Below are 23,877 nucleotides of genomic sequence, written 5' to 3'. Positions count from 1 at the left end.
TTTACTCTGTATGAAGGAAATTGTCTTTTCATTCATCTCACTTTTCATTTCGACTAGAGCTGCAAGATGAAAAATTATAGTAATTGCATCTTACCCAGTGTTCATGGTGTGGTCTGTTTCTTTGCTCTTCTTTAGTTTTTTTTTCTCAGTTATTTCTAGCAACTTTCATAGCTCTGAACATTCTTGTACCCAGTCAGGAGCTGTGAATTTTAACAGCTCTTCGACACTCAATCTCGGCTCTACTTTTGATTTTGCTTTTTGAGCTCTCAAGACAATAACCTGGCCTGTACTGTGATACCTGATGAAGTCAGGAGCAGCGTTCTGAAAGCTTGTACTGAAAGCTTGTGCAATTTTTAACTTTGTCCACCCCAGTCCAAAACCAGTACTTCTCCAAGATTATGATTTTATTGAAACTGGTTGCAACATTGCAGCCCCCAGTCTGTGCCTTAGGGTAGAGGTCTCATGACTACAGCAAACCAGATACATTGTTACAGATTGAGTTTCTATTCCAAACAGATCCTTAAAGAACAGAATGTTGAAAGGAGAATCGATAGAGGTGTTCAAAGTCATTAAATCTAGATGTGGAGTACACACAGAAAAGCTGTTCAGTTGGTGGAAGAATTGAAAACAAGAGAATAAAGATTTAGTGATTGGCAAAAGAAGTAAAGAGGGGAAAGTGAGGACTGCAGATGATGGAGATCAGAGCTGAAAATATATTGCTGGAAAAGCACAGCAGGGAGCAGGAGAATCGACGTTTCGGGCATGAGCCCTGCTGAAAAGAAGTAAAGATGACATATAGAAAAACTTAGTTTCTGAATAAGGTCTGATATACTCTGCCTGAGAGTGTTGGTGCAGGCAGGTTCAAACATGACTTTCGTGAGAGAATTAGTTAAGTTACTTGTGTTGGGAAGATTTTTTGGGCCACGGACAAATTAGTGTAATGCACTAACTTGCTCTTGCGTTGAGCTGGCATGGATTTTATGGGTTGAATGGAGTCTCTGTATTAACCTATTCTATTTTCCTTCTATCTAACTTTACTTGTTCCTTCTCCAGAACCAACATCCTCAACACCAAAAATTACATTCATTTACAATTATCAAATACCAGTGTTCTGCTCACATTAGTTATCTGCAGCCCAAATCCTTTACCAAATTTTGTATTAAATGGATTTCTTAATCTTCCAACCAAGATTATATTTTATGGGGAGATCTCAATGTGCCAGTTGAATAAGAATGCTGAGTCTTTTTTTTACCTCTGTAATCAGCAAAAGGCTGTGATTTTATTTCTCAGTATCTTTCCAAACTTAATATTGAACACCCTCTCACTGATTGAATTGATGTTTGTATTTTTGTGAAAGTGTCTTGGATGAAGAATTTAGATTAATATTAGTTAATAGTTACATTTTCATACGAAGTCCAGTAATTAATGTAAATTTATTATGTAGGAAATTCTTCAGATTTGTCTTTATACTGCCAGACTTAACTGGAAGGGGAATAGAAATGTCATTTATGCGAGTTAAGTCCAGCTAATCAGGAAAATGTCCATTGACTTTCATAATCACAAGGTTCAGCAATTTTTTTAACACTTCCCTGGCAGCATCATTCCAGTCACCATGTTGGCACTACGTTTAAATGAGTGTTAGCTGAATGAGTTCTCAACATTTTCAATCCCATCTCAATCCATTGCCACTCTTCTTATTTAATTCATTTTTAAAAATTAATTCATGAGACATGGGCATGGCTGGCTGGGCCAACAAATACTGCCCATCTTATTTACACTTTAGAAGGTGGTGGTGAGCCACCTTTTGAAACGGCTGTAAACCATGCACTATAAATATACCTAGAATGCCATTAGGGAGAGTATTTCAGGATTTTGATCCAATGACATTGACAACAGTATACTTCTGCATCAGGATGGTGAATGGCATACAGGAAAATTTGCAGTTAGTGGTGTTGCCACATATTTGCTGCCCTTTATGATAGTTCATTATGATCATGGCTGATCATTCAATTCAATAGTGCGTTACTGCATTTTCCCCATATCCTTTGGTCCGTTTAGCCCCATGTGCTATATCCAACACCTCAAATCGTACAGTGTTTGGTCCTCCACTGCTTTCTGTGCCAGCAAATTCTACAGGCTGACCACTTTTCTTCTCTGTCCTAAATTGTTTTCATACTTTATTTTTAGGAATTCCCACTAAAGTATGTGGTTTCAACATATTCATGCACATGTTTTAGGAATTATATTTATGTAATCTCAAAGAACTTTCAGATTTCAGTTTCCTTTCTAATGTGTTTTAAACTCTTACATGTGGTACTGTCTTTACACTCCCAACTTTAAAAACAGCACTTTTGTGTTTCCCAGTACTTTTTTAGAGTCCCCTGGCATGAGTTTGAATATTTTACCTCATAATCTAACTGGCCAGTTGCTTGTCTGGTATGTGCCTTTGTCCTGCCCCACAATATTTAAATGAGCTAAATCCAGGATTTCTCATATTGCAAAATTTGAGCGGATACTTGCTCCACTTTTCTATACAATACAATGTGAATTATAGGATTAAGAATTTCATTCTTGTACATTCTTATTATGGTTATGCTGGTTCCTAGGCTTGGAAGAAAGACCAGGATAAGATGAAAGAGGAGGAACAAAGAAAGCAAGATAAAAAAGTCAAAAAAGACAGACCAATTAGCAAAAAGAAGGAAGAAGCTGTTCACCAATCCGACTCCAAATCAAGTAGGCTATCAAAGAAGCCAACAAAACAGGACAGTCAAATCATCAAAGAGAATCAAGAAAGTATTTCAGAGGCTGAGCCAGAAGTTCAGGAAACAGCAGAGCGAACTGAGAAATTCTACCAGGTTTGTTATAATCTTGTTATATCTGTTTACATTTGCAGAATTTTAATATCCAGACCTGGAGACAAAATTTGCCAAGCTTGTTGCAATTTAATAAAAGAGTATAAAGTAGATTCACCCAAAAATAATGGCAGAATTGAGCATTAAGAGCTTTTCTTTCTGAATCTACGCAATTTTCCACACAAGGTTGTGCAGCTTGTTAAGTGTGCAGAGATACTTATTGTGAACAACTCACCTGAATTCTGCTCAGATCTCAGTCCTTATACAAATAAAGGAAGGCAGAGTTACTGGCTGCCTGTAAATTGCCCTGCTGGCCAACTTGGGTCTTGGGATATATTTGGAGTGAGCACTAAGGTACTTTATAATGCTGGAGGGCTACATCTCAGATTGAAAAACAGATGGATTTTTTGGGATTTTGCTGCAGCATTAGTGTATCTGGAAGTGTGAACTGGAGATCCTGAAAGCCTTTCAAAAGTTTCAAGATTTAAAAATTCTTAGATTATATGGTGGTGGTTAGCACTGCTGCTTCTCAACGCCAAGGACCTGGGTTCGATTCCAGCCTTGGGTTGTGTGGAGTTTGCACATTTTCCCTGTGTCTGCGTGGGTTTCCTTGGATTTCCTTCCCCAGTCCAAAGGTGTGCAGGTTAGGTGAATTGGGCATGCTAAATTGACCACTGTGTTCAGGGATGTGTAGGTTAGGTGTGTTAGTCAGGGAAATGTAAAATAATAGGATAGGGGAATGGGTCTGGTTGGGATACTCTTTGGATAGTTGCTGTGGGCTTGTTGGGCAGAATTGCCTATTTTCATACTGTAGGAATTCTATGAATTCTATGAATTATTGCTGTCTCCATTGGATCCCCATTACTTTGAAATTAGACAAAATAATTTAGTGTACTGTAGATAAAAGCAATGATTCCTACCACCACCTAAAGCCATCTAGCACTTCCTGACCTATGTCCTGCTGCCAACACACCCCTCCCCCATGGGATCTTCCCATACATTCACAGAAGGCATAACAATTTCCCTTATACTTTTCCTCTCCTCACTGCCTGGGGTTCCAAGCACACCTTCAAGGTCACTTTGGAAGAAGTGTCATGGGACTCAAAACACTAGTTTCTCTCTTTACAGATTCTGCCAAACCCACTGAATTTCTCCATATTTTCTATTTTCTATTTTTATGACTGTATTTTACAGCCTGAGGGCTCTGCCATAGCGCTTTGAGCATTCAAGAAGAGTACTTCTCCTATTGCGAAAAGCTTCCATCATATATTCCAAGAATTTTTACGTGCTTCTTGATCTGTTTCAGTTGCATTAAGAATGACTTAATGAATACGGGTAATTCTTCTATAACGTGATGGTTGCTTTGTTGTGCAACCCAATGTTATTGAAAAATCGCATTTTGGAAAGAGTGCTTAATGAGTTGGCGATGTAATTGCATTACAGCCAATACACGTTTTAAAAATTCGCACTTTAGAAACAATATCCCCAATTCATCAATTGCTATAGTAAATTTGCATTAGTGGAATGCATCTTATAACAGAACAACCTGTATATGTATTGAACTGCTCCATAGACATCCCTTCAAACCATGCAATTTGCTTTACACAATTCCAGATTATTGCAAATAACAATTGTACTTGCATATTAACCTTCTCCCTTAATGTGTACACTTTTAATTTAACTGACGTTAAGTTTGCTGCCAGTCGTACCAAGTAATGGGTGCTATCATTATTCCCGTATTATTTATACACTGTATTACTTAGACAGAAATGATGGGAAATATGTAGCATAATCATTTTATTAAAATACACTTTGTCATTACTGCACAAGTCATACGTTCACCATCACTTTTAGCAGCAAGTTGTAAAAGTGACATGGTGACATGAATCATTGAATTGCATCACCAGACTTGTTTTCCTCCAACAACCCAGGTAATGCCAGCAATGCAAACAGAACTTCTGATCTCCTGTAACACAGAAGTAAAACATTCCATTTATCAGTATTTAAAAACATTCACTTTTTGAAAGCACAAACCTACCCAAATTAATTTTCATATTCATAACTGCACAAATGCTCTTTGTACCAAATTCAGTGACTGTTACCTGTGCAATTTATTTGCAGTTTACTGGCTACAATTTTGGAAATGATTTAATTCGTGTATCTGGTGAAGTCAAGTCTCTATTCCCAGCTGATGGAGGGCACATTCAAGTGAAAATCATACAGTTTTTGCATGGTAACTATTTGATGAACCACAAATTGGCCTGCAATGAATGAAAACTACAAAATCAAATAAATTTATTACTGCCATAACAACTTCTAGACTTTCAAGTTGTTGAAGTATATAATCTGTGAATTTCATGGAGAGAAATTCAGTTATTTTTAAGCTTCTGAGCAAACACGTTTAGAGAATATCGAGATTCCTATTGTGTGTCAACTCTTATGTTTAGCCTCTGTTTTAAATCTTTAATGTACAAATTATAGCCTAGATGATCATTAACCCATTTGTTTGAAACTGGTTAATGTCGGTGTTAGAATAAGTTAATATGGCCATAAAATAACATTGCTTAAATATTTTGGGTTAACTTGTAATATGGTAAATATGGTCTCATCATTGTTTTGCCTCCTGCTTTTAATGAGCTAGCATCCCAACTCTCTGACTGAAAACTCCAGAACTAGTCCATCCCAAACCCACTATGTCCAAAACACTGGAATACACCTGACAATGTTGAAAATTAACGCTGCTTAAGATCACAAACAGTTCCAACATCACCTGATCAAAGCCATCATATTGTCACGGAAATAACTTTGACTGGGATGCCATAGAATGCCTTAGTGAGATTGATGAAGTCAATATATTGTCATCTCCTGGGTTCTATTGAAGTTTCCCAGACTAAGATAATGATGTCAGTTATAGACCTTCTAATTCTGAAAACATCTGATTTTGTGCAGTCTTACAAAGGGTGAGCATAATACACATCAACTCTGGGGATTAGTAAATTACAATGTATCTGAAGAAACTCTGATAGTTCAACTGACACAGCTGCAAGTTTACTATGCTGAGATGTCTTTGTGAGGGGCTATTTGACATTTACTTTGAATTTAAACTTGGACTTGTTCAAATTTGTAAAAATCTGATATTTATGTATTGTTTCTGGTGACATGAAGTTCCAGTAGCTTCTTGGCTAATTGTCCACTGTGTACGAACATCCCTATTACCTGATACCCACTCCCCATGTTTGGTTATCTCTGTTGAAGAAAAATAGTGTAGCCAGCCACTTCAAAGACATTTCTTTTGATCTTCCACCAAACATATCTGGTAATTGGAAGAATCCCATGGAATTTCTACTGTACAACACTAGATCAGCTTGAAACACCCAATTCAAAAAAATTGTGCTTTGTCAGATATACTTTGATACTGAAGTTTCTTCCAAAATTAATAGAAAGCATCTTTCTTGTTTCAATAGGTTCTACAATTATTCAGGTCTGTGTAATGAAGGACAAGCATCGATTCTTGACCTATATCAAAGATCCCATAAAACACTTGGATCACAGCGAAGAAGTTTCATCAGAAAAAGGCTGTGAAAAGTCTGACACAGGTAGAAAAGAAATAGTAAGGGTGCATTTAATATTTCAGCTTTTAGTGGAAAGAATTCAATTCTTTACTCAGCGAGTCGTGAGTTCATGGAATGCCCTGCCAGTAGCAGTGGTGGACTCTCCCTCATTATGGGCATTTAAGCGGGCATTGGATAGGCATATGGAGGATAGTGGGCTAGTGTAGGTTATGTGGGCTTGGATCGGCGCAACATCGAGGGCCGAAGGGCCTGTACTGCGCTGTATTCTTCTTTGTTCTATGTTCTATGTTCTATACTATAAGAAAATCAATTGCAACTCAAGTGTTTCACTTTGTTGTTGTCTCTTATTTGTAGAAATGCAGTCTTTGATTTACAAAGCAATTACCTTCACTAAAGGATCGACAATCACTTTATTTACTCTTTTCCTTTTTAAATGCCTGTAGAATTTTTTTTGATCTCTTGTTATATTTCTAGTTAGCTTTATGTAGTGTTCTAAATTCTCCCACATTGTTAATCTTTTAGTCATTCTTTGCTGTTTCTAAAATATTATGTTCAATTCAATAATTTCCATTCGTTACATTCAAACACTAACCTTAGGCCATCTGGTCTCCAACAAACTGGTTGCAAAATTCAATCCTATTATGATTGCTGTTACCTAAAAACACCTTTTTTTCTGAGGTTATAAATTAAATCTGTCTTCATGTACATAATCCAATCTGGATCAGCCTGCTCTCTGATTCCAGAATGTGCTGCTCTAAGAAACTGTCCTAAAACTCATCGTCCAGGTTATCTTTAACAATCAAAATCATCCAATCTATAGGTAGATTAAAATGATGCATAACTATTGTTGTATTATTGTCATAAACTCTTTTATTTCTTCTATTGCATCCAACTAAATGGTTATTGTTAGAGGGCCTGATAAACTATTTCCAAATAAGACTTCCAATTTGTATTATTTCTTACCACTATATAGAATAACTATACATCTTGATCTTTAGAACCAAGGCCATTTTCTCCTCAATTAACAAAGTTTTAATTCCTCTTTTTCCCAATTTCCTATTGCTCTGAAATGTCACACACCTTGAATATTCAGGTTGTAAGTTTTGTCATCTTGTAGTAATGTCTCTGTGATAGCTATCAGATCATACATATTTATTTTTCATTGAACTCCTAATTCATCCATTTCATTAATAACACTAAACGCATTCAGATACAGAGCTTTTAATTCTGTCTTTTTACCACTTTTGCAATATCTAACCTATCTGCCAGTGCAAGTTCTGTTCCTTCTGATTATAATATCACTCTTTGCTACCTTAATCTCTTCTTCAACTTAGCACAACATCCCACTCAATCCCTCAGCTCCACAAATTATTTTAAGGACATACCTACCACCCTCTGTAGATAACTCACCAGAAGATGGGCCCAACAGAGTTCAGGTGAAGTCTGTCTCAATGGTATAGGTTTCACATTGTCCCTTATCCATGCCACTGTCCTGTCTTAATTGCAACACATTTTACACATACCGGCATTTGAGCCATATATTTAACTCTCTAATTTTGTCATCCCCTTCTTTAGTTTCCTTGTGTTTCAGATAGTAATCCAGAGATTATTCTCTTTAAGGTTCTGCTTTTCAATTTAACCACTAGTTGCTAATATTATCCAAGCAGAACCTCTTTACTTGACTTTCCTATGTTGATGGTATCTATTTGGACATCAACCGTTGGATCACTCAAATTAAGGTAAAATGTTGCAGATGTTGGTAACCTGAAATTTAAAACAAGCATCTAACAGAGAGAGTCAACATTTTAAGTCCAATATCAAACATGAAATGTTAATTCTCTCTCTCTCTCTCTCTCTCTGTCTCTCCACTAGTGCTGTCAGATCTGCTGGTTTTTTCTAGCACTTCCTATTTTTATCATCATTGTATTACGCCCCTCCCACTACAAATTCCTCTCCAGCCTCGAGCAAATATCTGAAGTCCTAACACTGGGCAGGCAGCACAGCCTTATAAATGTTGAGCCTGCAAAGATCTGTATCTAACCCAATATTTACTTTGGCTTGAGTCCATTTTTCCTAATGTGAAACACTTAATGTTTTCCTACAGCTAAGGTGCTATGTAAATATAAATTTGTTCTCTAGTTGTAGTAATACTGTCTCTCCTTAATGTCTAGCCATGCAAACTTAGACACAAGCTTTCATCTGATGCCCAGATTTCCTCTAAATGTATCTTGCTTCATCAATGAAGCAGAGTGAACAGGATTTCTTCTGCAGTTCTGATAAGGCTACAGTGGTTGTTCCAAGAAAATCTAATTGGTTTTCAGTCGCCAGTTCCTGAGAGACTTCAGTACCGAACGCATTGAAGAAAAACATATTCTGTCCTAGACTTGCTGTCAACCTTCAAGTCTCCACCAAGTCCCCCAAGATCCTCCTAGTATCATATGAGTTTGACCTGAAGGGCTAGAAAAATATTGAAATAAAGTGACTTCATGTTATTGCACAACATCAGCCCTGTTCAGTGCTGTGTCTTTATTCTGCGGTGCTGACATCATTGCTGCAATATTGTCCCACTGAATGGTAAAAAATGGTAAAAAAAATTACTTAAATTTAAATTATATTGGAATAACTTGAATGGTGAAGTGTTGGGTAACCATTGGCAGTTTACTTATTATGTTTTTGGTTAATTATTTAATTCTACAATTATCTAATCTTTACAGAGGAAGAAAGAGCACAAGTCTCCATCAGCAAGTGTAGATCTTTCTCCGCTGTCCTTGATGATGGAATAACTATAACACTCAACAAATATCCTCTTACAAAAGAACAAAAAAAAGGTGAAGTAATGTTACATCTCACTGGGCAGCATGCTGTAAATTAAGCTCTTCCAGAAGTTATCACAAAAGTTAAAGATTTTATCAAAGTATGCAAAATTCCACAATTTACCTGTCTTTTCAGCTCCAGATTAACAGAAAGAATAGATAAGATTTCTGTACCTAACAATAATTACTATTTATTGGGAATAAATAGATTCTAGGTACAACAATAATGAATCATTGATGTGTAACTCTGCTAATTAAAACTTTAATCATCTTCTAAAGCTTCACTTTTACATGTACAGGTAGATGCTAACAGAACAAAAAAAAAAGTGTTAGGCTGTAGGCTAAATTAGGAAGTTAGTTCAATGCCCCCTATCTGCAGAGTTTCCTGAGATGAATCTTTTGCTTATCAGAACTCCATCTTCAAGGTTTGCGTAAAGATTTGTAGCTTGGGTACTGATTGTGGGTTTGTTCGCCAAGCTGGGAAGTTGATTTGCTGATTTTTCGTCCCCTGCCAAGGTGACATCTTCAGTGTTTTGGAGCCTCCTGTGAAGCACTGCTCTTTTGGAATTTATTTGGTTCTGTTCCTGCAACTTCCAGTTGCTGGTTCCGCTTATTCGTTGTAGTGGCCGGTATATTGGGTCTAGGTCTTTGTCCTTGTTGATGCAGTCTATGGATGAGTCCACTTTGGCCCTGTGCAGTACCCAATTTCGCTCAAATTATCCTAGAAGGTGAAGAAATCTCAATGATTTGAACAACAGGTGAAGTTAGGTGTGTCATGCCGCTATTATGCAGTAGATCTGTGAGTGGTTTTCTCCACTAATAGGATGCTGCCATCAAGCCAAAAAGATATTTTGGCTACACATAAATGATATTTCAGTGCCAGTGTGATGCCAAGTATGTAGGTCATATATACCAGTGACTAGCAGAGCATATCAAACAACATATCCCATTGGCCATTCACAGTGGCTGACCATGCTCCAACTGACCGTGCTTCTAGAAATTCTCTGTCTGTCCTGTTTGGCTTGTCCTATGATTGTTGTGTTGTCCCAGTCGAATTTGTGGCCCTTGTCATCTGTATCAAACAGAGGACAGCCAGAGAATTTCTAGAAATATGGCACTCATCCATGGACTTCATCAATGAACACATAGACCTAGACCCAATATACCGGCCACTACAGTGAACAACTGAACAACCGGCAATCAGAAGTAGCAGGAACAGAACTAAATAAATTCCAGAGGACACAGTACAGCAGCGCTTCACAGGAGGCTCCAAAGCACTGAAGATGTCGCCAAGGCAGAGGATGATATGTCTGCAAATCAACTTCCCAGCTCAGCAAACATACCCACAAGTGTGAGGGTGCCAACCCTCTTCCCCAGGTACTTTTAACTTTTTTTTGCAGGAAGCACAGAGCAACTAGTTCACAAATTACAACATGCTTTTAATTACTGGTTAAAAATCACCACTTGCAGCAACTGATGTGGAAAGATAAACTGCATTCTTCAAGCTTCAGTATTTTTACTGAACAGAGAGAAGGAGACCACTTCACTTTCTGAGGTCTGAAGACTTCTGGCCAAATTATTTACACCCACATGATGTTTAGCTACCAAGGAGACAATGACATAGTTGTTTTTCAAGCCATACGTTTTTGTCATTGACAACTGGTTGAGACTCCACTAGTTCAATCAGCCACTTGTTGCCAACGGAATCCTACACTGTACATACCTCCGATGCTAGTTTGTCTGCAACTGACTTTCCCCCAAACAAGCAGCAGTGTAAACACCTCTTAAAATATGCATAAGTAAATTGCTTTTAAAAAGTGCAATAATCGCTTCCACAATCATCAATTTTAAAACAGTTCTTTTTTCCATTTCACTCCAATTGAAAATACAGAATAATAAACAGATGCAGTCTTTACAGTAATAAGAAATCAAATTCAAAGGGCATTTGATTTCTGTTGATGAATTGGGATATAGTACAATAGATATTTTGAGTAACATGAATTGGAAGGAAGTCAAAAGACTATACTAAAAAGATATAGTGACGTCGTGACTTTAAGCAGAGAACTATGAATTTGGTGAGTTTGAGGGATCTTACTCTGTTTCTAAAAAAACATTTTATTGTATTTTACATGTAATAATTAACTGAAATTTACTGTTTAACTTCTTTACACAACTTAATCAACTACATTCTAAGATCAAACTTATCATTTAAATGAATTCTTGATGAATTAGTTGAAAATTCTGACAATGGGTTCTTAACTACTCTGTACCGAGTTCATTGGTCTATTTACATCTCATGAAGAGGGCACTAGCCAACTGCTCAAGCATAAACTTGAGGTTGAGACAAGGCACATCAAAACTATCCTGCTTAATAATGAAGACCTCGATCAAGTCTTACTCATTGTGTGTCCACTAGCTTTGGCCTTATACATTCCAAATTTCCCTCAGATTACACTAGAAGGTGAAAAAGTCTCAATGATTTGAACAACAGGTGAAGTTAGGTGTGTCATGCCACTATTATGCAGTAAATCCGCAAGTGGTTTTCTCCACTAAAAGGATGCTGCCATCAAGCCAAAAAGATATTTGATTACTTATAAATGATAATGTGATAGGAGTTTCAGTGCCAGTGTAATGCCAAGTATGTAGGTCATATGTACCAATGACTTGCAGGGCATATCAAACAACACTTCCACAGTGGCAGACCATGCTCCACCTGACCATGCTTTTCAGCCTCAGCCAAGTATATTCACCAATCAAAGTGGTTCTGCTTTTGGAAATCATAAATAATCCAGACTATCTTAATTGGTACACTGGAAATCAGTTTAAAATCATCAATCAGCCTCATAGAGTGCTGCATTTGCTAGAAGTTACATATATAAACACACAGGCCCTATTTAAGAAGGTAAAGGAAATTTGTATGTGCATTGCACCTTTTTCAAAGACAGTATACCCCTGTATCCCCCTGGCAACAGCTGACCAATCACCCTACCTGCCCTGATTAAGAATTGAGCATGCTGGTTAACTATTCTGGCTGCATCTCCATGCAATGATGGCACAACAAATCAGCACCTTCTTCTCGTGCATAAAATCTTGTCCCTTTGATCAAGTCTGTTTCTTGTATCCTAGTTCTGATGAATGCGAGATGAAAAGCTTTAACTTCTTGTCTCCTTTTGTAAATATTTAAGTTCTGTAAAGCAATTATTTAAAGAATTACTACCAAGTTTCATTCTTAGTTGTCTGATCTCTACTGAAGTAAATCATTAAGTTATTTTTGTATAACACATTTGAAAGAATGAAAAATCAGTGAACACATTTCTGAGGTATTCGTATCCATAATGAGGTTTTAATTTAGACATATTGTTAGTGTAGATGCCAGCATAAGGAAGTTTTCAATTCAGCAAGCCAATTCTTGGTGCAACCGTCAGAGGGCGACAAAGGAGCAGATATGTAGGCAAATCTTAAGGTCTTTAGATAAAACCACATAAGTGTCTGAGGGATATGGTTACAGTAGTAGGGGATTTCAACTTTGCTAACTTTCACACTAAGGCAATTCCTATTAAAGAATTAGATAGAGTAGAATTTTTAAAGTGCATCTAGGAGAGCATTCTGTGTCAGTGTCTAGATAGTCCAGTTAGAAATGGGACTAGACCTAATCCTAGGGAATGAAGCTGGTTAAGTGATTGAATTGTCAGTGGGCAAGAATTGTAGGGGAAATGGCCATAAAGACCAACAAGGAGGAGGTAAAACATGTTTTAGCGAGCATAAAAGTGCAATCCCCAGGGTCTGATGAGATGTATCCCACACTGCTATGGGAGGCAGATGACGAAATTGCTGGGGCCCTGGAGGATATGTATCATATTTTGTTGGTCACAGGTGAAGTGCCAGATAATTGGCCAATAGCTAATGTGATTCCATTGTTCAAGAAGAGCAGCGGGGTTAGGTCAGGTAATTACAGATCAGTTAGTCTGACATCAGTGGTAGAGAAATTATTGGAAAAAATTTCTGAGGGGCAGATTAATCAACACTTGGAAAGGCAGAGATTGAGAAGCAGTAATCAGCATGGATTTATTGGACAGAGATCCTATCTGACTAATTTCATTAAGTTTTCTGAAAAGGTGACTAAATATGTTGATGAGAGTAGTACTTTTTAAGTGGTTTACATGGACTTCAGAAAAGCCTTTGAAAAGATTCCACATGGAAGGCTGGTCCAAAAGATAAGAGCCCATGAAATCCAAGGCAAGTTGGCAAAATTAGCTTGCAAATAAGAAGTAATGGGTGAAGGTGGAGGTTTGTTTTTGTGATCAGCCACAGGATTAGTGCTGGGATCTGTGTTGCTTGTTATGTGCATTAACAAATTAGATGTGAATATAGAAAGCATAATTTGTAAGTTTGTAATCAGCAAGAAAATTTGTGTTGTTGGTGATAGTGAGGAGGATGGTCTCAGACTGCAGTCTGATATTGATCAGCTGGTAAATTAGGCAGAGCAATGGCAGATATCCTGAATGGCCTGCATGTTGGGAAGAAGTGTCCATTGGCAGGAGAGACAAGGAACTGAGGGCACAGCGTTAGAGTAAAGGGAAGACCCTTTAGAACGGAAATAAGGAGAAACTTCTTTAGCCAGAGAGTGGTGAATCTGTGGAGGCCAGGTCATTGATTATATTTAAAACAGAGATGGATAGTGATTGCCAAGGGTATCAAAGGTTACGGGAGAAAGTGGGAAAATGGGGTTGAAAAACCTATCAGCCATGATCGAATGGCAGAACTGACTCGATGAGGTGAATAGCATATTTTCTGCTCCTCCGTCTTATGATCCATTTTGGGAAATATACAATTTAGACAATGAATGGTAGGTCCCGAGGGAGTAATGAGGAGTGAAGTAAACTTGGTGTACAAGTCCATGGGTCCTGGAAGGTTTCAGCACAGATAGACAGAGTGTGAAGAAGGAATACAGGATGTTTACCTTCATTTGCCAGGACGTAGAATAAAGGAGCAGGGAAGTTTTGTTGCAACTTTATAGAGTTGGTTGGGCCACAGATGGAATAATGTGTGAAGTTCTGGTCACCACATTATTGGAAGGAGTACAAAGGAAATTCACCAAGTTTTTGCCTTGGATGGAAAGTCTCAGTCACAAGGAGAGACTGGATAGGCTGGGTTTGTCTTCCTTGGAGCAGAGGGAACTGAGTGGGAGGAGAGGCAGTGGTGGTTGGAGGTGGGGAGGTTCCGATTGAGTTTGTACAAAATTATGAGAGGAATGGATAGGGTCGATGGTGAGAATAATTTTTCCATGGCAGACATGCCCACGACCTGAAGGTATACATTTTAGGTGAGGGTGAATGGCTCAGGGGATCTGAGGGAAAATGTTTTCACCCAAAGGGTAGTAGAAATATGGAACACACTGCTTGAGAGGGTGGTGCAAGCACTGTCGCAATATTTAAGAAACATCTGGACGAACACTTAAAATGCCAGAGCATAGTAGGCTTTGGACCAAGCGCAGGTAAATGGGATTGGTGCAGATTGATGTTCATTGGTTGGCAAAGATATGCTGGGCTGAAGGGCTGTTTTTATGCTGTATGACTCAATGATTGTACACAAAAAGCAAACTGAAAGTTTAGGCTTAACCTCAAGAAAATTTTCTGGAGAAGTCAACTAGCTGTACCTAATGTTATGATCTCAGCAGATGTTATAGATAATTCACATTGCAGACTGAAGTCTACCTTAATAGATTTGTTTTTGTTTTAATGAGATGGTTTTTTCACAGAAACACAGGCACATTATGCTTTGCATTAGGCTGTGCATTTAACAATAAAACAGAAGCTATTTACGCAAAAGAAATTAACGTTTAAAATAGAATAAACCAACCTATTTACAAAACATATTTAAAGATTTTGAAGCATGCAGTAAAACGCAATCCTATTAATCTTAAAACACTCCTTTAAAGTATTCACATGAGAGAGAAATTACTTCTCTTTTATATCTATAGTTCTTAAGGAAGGCTTCAGTTCCCCACTTTGAGAATCTGATAGTCTCTGCAGAGTCTTCATACAACTGAGGTCTAAGTAACACCTTCAGGGTTTTAATCATACATTTCTAGTCTGGAGTTTTTAAAGTGGACTGTTTACACTGAGGTAACCCCATTTTTAAAAGTCCTAAACTACCTCTCTTTCTGAAGAGCAGCTGTTTTACAGATCGAGCTTCAACCATGACTTCTGAGTCTTGCCCAGTGAAACCCAAAAGACTTTTTTCCAAGATGTAGTTCCAGTACGAGTTGATATTTTAAATATCCCATCCATCCATGTCGTTACACCAGTTCCTGTTACCAGTCCACAAAAATTTCAGAATCTTCTAACAAAAGGCCTAAAGAACTATACTGCTTACTTCGTTTTCTCCCAAGATTTCTCGGTGTAGACATAAGCCCATTACTCTCCAGGAGTCTCTCTAATACCGTGTTCTAAAATAAATCACCATGCCTCCATAAATACTTACAAGTTAGTCATTAAAACCCCTTCAGATGCACAAAAAAAACATATATCACTGGTACAAAATTCCAAAAAAAAATTAAAATGTATATAAACTACATACCTTGCATCGGACTAGCAAGATTTTACCTTTTAGTTAAAACTATTACGTGGTTCCAAGGTGATTCAGGTGTGCATAAGTTCAGTATAGAAGAAGACTGGTGTTAGTTAAGGAAATAAAATTGGGCAAATTAATTTGTTACAGGATAAAACCTTTTAGTGATGGTAAGTACAAAAAATGGCAAGAATTTGATTTGACTGAAAACTATATTCTGTTCATTTACTTATTTTAACTAAAATAAACCAATTCCATGTCTAACCAGAGTACTTTGTCAAATATGTTATGAAAACAATTAAGCTCAGACATCTAATGAGAGACTGAACATTGCTTTTCTTATTGTCAGGACAGGCATTACAGTGATGTTGAACAATGTAGAACATGTATTGTAGATCTATGAAATTATAGCATTTGGAATAAAGGTGATATTGTGCATATTGAACAACATCATACCCACACCCACTATTAATTTTTTTTTAGATCAGAAAGATCCAGTACTAGTTGATATTTTAAAAATCCCATCCATCCATGTCGTTACACCAGTTCCTGCTGCCAGTCCACCACTTACTGCTAAATCAGAGAAGTCTGTCAAAAACAAAAATTCACATTCAGCAAAGGGCAAACCAAAGAAGGAATTTGGCTCAGTTCATGCACTAGAGGAACCAGAGCAGCTAAAAGAAGAACAGAAGGTACATTTTGCATTCATTACGCTTCATGTGCTATTGAGATGTTATTCAAATCAACCAAAACTATCACCAAGATGTTTCACTCTTTTAAGTGATCTTTAAGGTATTTCCTGAAGAATGTAATTGGTTCTTCTGCTATCATTACTAATAATCACCCACATTACAATAATAGAAGATGCTCTAAATGCAAAGAATAAAAAAAAATTAGCTTGAAGTTAAAATTACTTTTAACTAACACCAACAGGTAGTAGTCAACCCTCTGCTTTATTTTCTGGGTTCCATGTTTCTTTGTATAGATGGAAATTGAGGAGTCTGAACCAACAGCTCCTTCAGAAGATGTTCCAGAACATTCAGCATTTCTGAGTCTGAATGCATGTTCTCCAGATGGACTGCTGATAACATTCTTCACTGAGGATTCTATAGGTTTGTCCTTTTAATATATTTTTCAAAATCTCAACATACTAACAAAGTTTGCAAAGATACCATGAATTTGCAGTTTCAAATGTAATGCACAGCTGTTTACAATAAATTGAAATCTCATATTTCCAAACATAACCAAACCATCTTATTAACTATAGTCAAGAAGAAGAAATGTTTAATTTCTCAATATGGACAGCTTTCACTGCATGTTCCTGAGAATACAGCAGAACATTTATAAACAACTTTGCTGAAAAATTCATGGAGGTTTTAAAAATAAACCATTTTGTTTTTCTTCTGTCTGCAGACTACAATTGGTTTTCCATAATTTTACATGTACCTGTATTTTTCTAATTGTCAACTTTGATTTAATATTATATTAAGGTATAAAAAATGAAGACATACCTGAAGATAGGATTTTGCTGCGCCAGAGTTATCCTATTAAAACTCATGGCTCCCAACCCTGTGAGGCAGCGCGGAAATGGCCTGCCATGCAGGAAGCATCAAGAGTTATTACACTCCAGGGAACTGTGGTAAAATACATGATGGATGGATCCTCTGAGGTAATATATTAATGGATTATATAATTATATCTGAAATAGTCATTTCCCAATTCTCAATTATACTCATTTCAGCCAGCTTCAGGGCCATCATCCCAACCATGCCATGATGATCTGCGACAACAATGGTGAATACATGCGACAGGTCTTCATGTCCTTATCTATGGTCATCATTCTTGTCAGCCACCTCCAGCATACAGAAGACTGTCTATTGCCTGTGGGTTGTTTTCTGCCACTACAGTCTCAGGACAAAAGTACAGATTGGAGGAGACAGTGGGCAGATAGCTCCCCACACCAACTCACTCCTCAGTAACATATCTTTTTAAATTGGGCACTAAGATTTTTTTAACTCTGTTCAACAGTTTCCCTGTGTCCCTTTCCTCTCTTCCTCATATAACCTTCACTCTTTCCCAGCTGTCTCTCTCTAACAACCCTTGTCTTCCCTTTCTCTCATCTCTTTTCCCCTGCCTTTCTCTCTTTCCCTTCTGATATTGCTGTTTTTGCCACTCCCCTCTCTACCCTTCTCTTTCTCTCCTTCTTAAAAGTAACTGGAAAATTAACTTCCTGACTAGGTTAGATTTTTTCAAAGTGAGCCTAACTTGTAATACTTCTACAATTTCACCCATTAGAAGTGAGGAGAAGCATTTGCAAAACCCCACAGAGTGTAAAAAAAAGTTTTATACCTGTCCAATCCTTTGGATAATAGTAACAACTTTGCTGCTTGGCGCTATAATATATACATAATACCTTATTGCAGAAAACATGTTCTGACCGTTTTGTCTTCAGCCAATCTCATTCTGAAATATTGACCACTTTATTGTAAGAGTTCTTTCTGTACTGTATTTTACAACGTAATTGTAATTTTTCCTAGATTCTGTTTGCCGATGGAACTGTGAGCAGAAGCCCAGATTCCGGACCTATTTCTACTCCCCCATCAAATATAGCAGCAAGCAACCAGCCTAATCTTGTTGATCAAGAATCAAAGCATGAAAAGGATCTAAAAAAATCAAGCAGCGAGGGAGAAAATATGAAAGGTAACATGGAAAAAAGCTGTGAATAGTCAGTGTGACGGATGGGGAACAATTCTAAACTACATACTTCATGTCAATTTCTTTCTAACATATCTGATGACCTCACTAAATATCCCTGTGCTCCCTGAGAAAAATCTGTCTATGTAAAGAAAATGGCACATCACAGTCCCTACTAACTCACTATTTATGCAAATACAGGATGTAAGCAATTCCATTGTATGGAAAGACATTGTTCATTTCCAAAAAAAAAATTAAATTCCCTATTAAAAATAATAGTGTTTACAAAGATAGTTTATTGGGTTATTCTTTGTTTCTTAAGTTAAAATCAAAGTACATAACTTTATAAAGAGTGAAAGTCCTTTATCAATGAACTTGATAGTGTGCCACGGATGCACCAAAGATCAGAAGGGATCATTTCAGTGGGAGAAGAAAAATGCAAGTTATTTTGTCTCTTCGCTTGCCAAGGCAAAGAAGGAACACATCATAAATAATGTAATCAGTAATTTTTGAGTGAAATAATGTAATCAGTAATCCTGGCACTCAATTCTGCAGCAGTAGTATATTATTCAGTACCAGGCCTTATATTTAACTTGCATGCCAGGAGAGCATTTGTTTTGCCTGTCAGCCTTTCCTCCTTCCTACTATGTGCTGACTATTACTGTGCTTGATTCTCTGTGCAATGGGAGGGGCTTTCTAATGCCTTCCCTGAATCAAACATTTCTCTTAGAACAATACAGCATAGGCACAGGTACTTCATTCCCCATGTCTGTGTCAACCATGATGCTATTCTAAACTAATCCCATCTGCCTGCACATGATCCATATCCCTCTATTCCCTGCCTGTTCATGTATCTGTAAAATGACTCTTAATGATAATGTATCTGTTTCTACCATCTCCCCTGGCAGTCCATTCCAGGCACTTACCACCCTCTGTTTAAAAAAGAAATGCAAGTAATTTAAACTTTTCACCTCTTACCTTAAACCCATGGTATTTGACATTTCCACCCTTGGAAAAAGACTCCAACTATCTGCCCTATCCATATCTTTCATAATTTTGGGTATTTCTAACAGGTTGCCCCTCAGATTCTGGCATTCTAGTGAAAAATATTGAAGTTTGTCCAACCTCTCCTTAAAGCTAATACACTCCACTTGAGGCAATATCATGGTAAACCTCCATTGTACTCTCTCCAAAGCCTCCACATCCTTTCTATACTGTGACAACTAGAACTGCACACAATATTCCACATTTAGCTGTTGATTTGCTGACTTGTATACTTTATGCCCCAATCAATGAGACAACCATGCCATGTGCCTTTTTTACCATCTTATCCACTTATGTCACTTGCAGGGAGCTATTGACTTGGACCCCAAGATCCTCTGAATATCGATACTCCTAAGGGACCTACCATATACTGTATACATTCCTCTTGCATTTGACCTCTCAAAATGTATCACCTCACTCTTGTCCAGATTAAACTCCATCTGCCAGTTCTCTGCCCAACTTTTCAACTGATCTATATCACATTGTAACTTTTAACAAACTTCCTCACTATCCACACTTCAACAATTTTCTTGTCGTCAGCAAACCTACTAATCAGACTACCTCATTAAGTACCTCACTTCCACTGCCTCCATGCATAAATTCCCTACTTTGTCCTTGAGTGGATCTACCCTTTCCCTAGCTCCCCTCTTGCTCCTAATACACGTATAAATGCCTTGGGATTCTCCTTAATCCTACTTGCCAAGAATGTTTCATGGCCTATTTCAGCCCTTCAAATTCCTAGTTTAAGTACTTTTCTGTTCTCTTTATATTTCTCAAGGGTCTTGTCTGATTTCAGTTTTCTAAACATTATATATGATTCCTTTTTCCATTTTGACAAAACTTTCAAAATCCTTTGCCATCCAGGGTTCCCAGATCTTGCCATCTTTATCTTTCATCTTCACAGGAACATTCTGATCCTGAACTCTGATTAACTGGCTTTTAAAAGATTCTGACATGCCTGATGTGGATTTACTCTCAAACAGCAATCCCAAATCTAAGTTCTCCAGTCACTGCTTAATATTGTTGTAATTAGCCTTCCCCCAATTTAGCACTTCCACCCAAAAAACAGTCTTATGCTTATCCACAACTATCTTAAAACTTATGGAATTATGAGCATTGCTCCCAAAACGCTTCCCCTCTAAAACTTTGATGATCTGCCACACTTATTCAGCAATACAAGGCATATCAGCCTGTTGTTTCAAGAAACTCTCCTGATGCACTGAATAAATTCTGCCCCATCCAAGCCCCTGGCACTAAGGAAGTCCCTGTCAATATTGGGAAAGTTAAAATCACCCACTATACAACCTTCATATGTGATCTGAGACAAAGTCCCAAAGGTTTGAGGGCCATCTGGTTCAATTCCTGCTATGGGATTTGGATTGCACAGAAACCAGCCTATTTAGAAGTGCTAAGTGATTGATGCACGCCAGGCAACTTATAAGAATCCTAGCAATCCAAGCCAGTCTTCAGTCAACTCAATTCATTTATCAGACCTCATGCAAAGGGAAATAGTTATGATTTTTTTTCATCTCAATTCTAGGACCTTACTACAGGAGGTCTTTGTAACTGTGTCCTGTGTCCTAGGTCCAACCATAATTAGCTGCTTTGACACTGACTTTCCCAACAAATTTAGGTCAGAAGTAGGAACATTCCTTGGCACTTGTTCAGATCCTAGCTTGATATGTTCATAGGACAAGGAAGCTATTTATACCTACATACAACAAGGCTTGGAATCTAAAAAAAACTGAGAAGTGGCAAGTAACATTTGCCCCATGCAAGTGCCAGGCAATGATTTCTTCCAAAAGAAGTGAATACTCCATCTCCTTTGAAATTCAATGGCATTACTATTGTTGACCCCTGCCCACCATTGACATTCTGGTTGCCATTATTGACCAGAAACTTAACTGGATGAGGCACATAAAATACTGAAGTGACATGAGCAGTTCAGAGCAAGGAAATTCAGCAGTGAGTAACTCACCTCCAGATTCCCATCATTGACAAGGTGAAGTGAGATAAAATACTCCACACTTTCCTGGACAAATTGTAACTCCAACACCACGTAAAAAATATTATCCAGAACAAAACATGCCTCATTAGGACTCTACCCTCCACTGCTACACAGTGGCAGCAAGGTGTGCCATCTACAAGAGGCGCTGCAGCAACTCCTCAACACTCTGTCTCCAGCACCTTCAAACCAGTCACTACCAGGATCTAGAAGAATAGAGATAGCAGGCATGTAACTTTTGCTATCAATGTCCACATCTCACAAAAAACACAACTAGCCAGTATGAAGGGCTCTAGAAAAACTGTATACAACCTGGATATGTACTAGGGCTATGAAAATTATTTCAAATTGAGGGCCCTTTCCATAATGTGATTGACTGTAATTTGGCACAGCATGCTGTGAACAAAAAAAGTGTATCTTCTCTTCTTGCTTTATTCCTATTTTTCATCATCAATATTATCATCTCTACCAGGATGTATTTCAGTGTTTAACAAGAGTCATCAGTTTTGTATTCACTTTTAGTAGCAAGTTGCATTTCCTTCTCCAAGTCCTCCAGCATGTGATGAATAATGCATTAGGAACACCAGAAATGTATTCAAATAAACTGATCTCCAATAATCAGAGAATATTATTTATGAACAGATGTTTTCGGCTTTAACATCATTTATTTGCTTCCTTAAGGAAAGTATAGTCATGGAGGAAATTCCATTTCAATTATTAGTGAACATCCAATAATTCAAACACAACCATCAAACATTGTACCTGGTACTTGGATAACTACAACACCGATAGGTTTAACTATAGCAACAAAAGGCACAGAAAAGTTGGATATAAAACCTATCTTAGTCTACAAAGCCACAGATCCAGGAACTGGAGAAGTAAGTGCAATAATATTTACAGATTTTACTCTTGTATATTTTAGAGTATTTTGGTTTTTGTTTCCAAACCTGAGATTCCCGACTTTCCCATTGTCCCCTTTTGGCTTGTTTACACTTATTTCTATGCTTTCTCAATTTTTAAAAATACTTATTAAGATGCTGAAGCAGATTGAGTAGACTATTGTAGTGGTTTCTGTGTGTATTGTTAGGTCACATTTAATAGAGCAACCTTTTGCTGTGTTTTCATTTACTTTTACAGGTTAAGAAGGCATTGAGCATGCTTGGCTTCATTGCTGAGATTATTGAGTATAGGAGTTGAGAAGTCATGTTAAGGTTGTACAGGACTGGAGTACTGTGTCCAGTTCTGGTCACCTTGCTATAGGAAGAATATTAAATCCGAGAGGGTTCAGAAAAGATGTACGAGGATGTTGCAAGGACTGAAAGGTTGAGTTACAAGGAGAGGCTGACATGAGATTGAGGGGCTGACCTTAAAGAGGTTTAAAAAGTCATGAAGAGCATTAATAAGGTGAGATCAGAAAGATTTGATAGGAACCTGTGGGGCATCTTTTTCACACAGAGTGTCGTTCGTACATGGAATGAACTGCCAGAGGAATTGGTAGATGCAGATATACTTACAACACTTAAAAGACATTTGGATAGATACATGAATAAGGGACGTGGACCAAATGTTGGTAAGTGGGATAAGTATAGTTTGGGAAACTTGGTCGGCATGGACGAGGTGAACCAAAGGATTTGTTTCTGTGTAGTATGACTCCAAGACTATAAATGAAATAATTACTTACAGTGATTTACATGTTATTCTATTGTTAGAGCTGGTGTTCTCAATGTTTTCAGGACTAAATTCTAAATTATGTTCTAAAGATTGGTTTATCTCATTTTTCAAGCATAAGGTTCACAATTTGTCCTCTGCCCAGGCTGGTTCTGGTGAGGGTGAACATAGAGAGCCATACAGCACAGCAACAGGCGTTTTGGTCCAACATGTGTATGCTGACCAACAAACACCAATCTAAACTAATCCCATTTACCTACACTTCCCCCATAGCCTTCAATTCCTGGCTTTAAGTATTCATCCAAGTGCTTCTTAAATATTGCACACAAGTTTGGTGCAAGCACTCATTTACCAAACAGGAGTGGTGCCAAGTAGCTCCAAGCAGTTGTTCATTGATTCTGGACTAGCAAAACTTCTAGCCAAGTTTTGATCATCATAGTATGTGGTGTCAACATTCTGTTCTTAAATTCTGTTCCTCTTTAAGAAAGGTTGCACGAACTGGCAATAAGCATCTGCTCAATATTATTTTTGCAAATTTTTTTAAAACAATATAGTGCTAAGGAACAGAAATGTCTTCAGGGTTATGGATAGAATCCTGGAACCTTTAATGGTGAAGGTGTAGAAGAACAGACATTCCATGGTTAATTTAGGACCACAAG

The 23,877-nt window shown here is 37.6% G+C and overlaps 1 protein-coding gene across 7 annotated transcripts in view; it reads left to right on the top strand.

Annotated features, from left to right (window-relative positions):
• The window catches only part of spag17 (sperm associated antigen 17), a 228,948-nt gene that overhangs the window by 93,383 nt on the left and 111,688 nt on the right, over positions 1-23,877 (top strand). For all 7 annotated transcript variants that reach the window (XM_087992764.1, XM_087992765.1, XM_087992766.1 and 4 more), the window contains exons 24-32: positions 2,607-2,855; positions 4,974-5,085; positions 6,317-6,448; positions 9,139-9,252; positions 16,291-16,499; positions 16,793-16,919; positions 17,298-17,476; positions 18,345-18,507; positions 22,232-22,428. In XM_087992764.1, coding sequence (XP_087848890.1) covers positions 2,607-2,855; positions 4,974-5,085; positions 6,317-6,448; positions 9,139-9,252; positions 16,291-16,499; positions 16,793-16,919; positions 17,298-17,476; positions 18,345-18,507; positions 22,232-22,428 — 1,482 coding nt within the window. The remainder of the gene's footprint in view (positions 1-2,606; positions 2,856-4,973; positions 5,086-6,316; positions 6,449-9,138; positions 9,253-16,290; positions 16,500-16,792; positions 16,920-17,297; positions 17,477-18,344; positions 18,508-22,231; positions 22,429-23,877) is intronic.

Source organism: Chiloscyllium plagiosum, unplaced genomic scaffold (assembly GCF_037043375.1).
Source record: "Chiloscyllium plagiosum isolate Xiang-an unplaced genomic scaffold, Cpla_swu_hap1 HiC_scaffold_12, whole genome shotgun sequence".
In the NCBI taxonomy this organism is placed as follows: domain Eukaryota; kingdom Metazoa; phylum Chordata; class Chondrichthyes; order Orectolobiformes; family Hemiscylliidae; genus Chiloscyllium; species Chiloscyllium plagiosum.
Note: the sequence above shows the minus strand (reverse complement) of the source record. Positions and strands in the feature narration are given on the sequence as shown.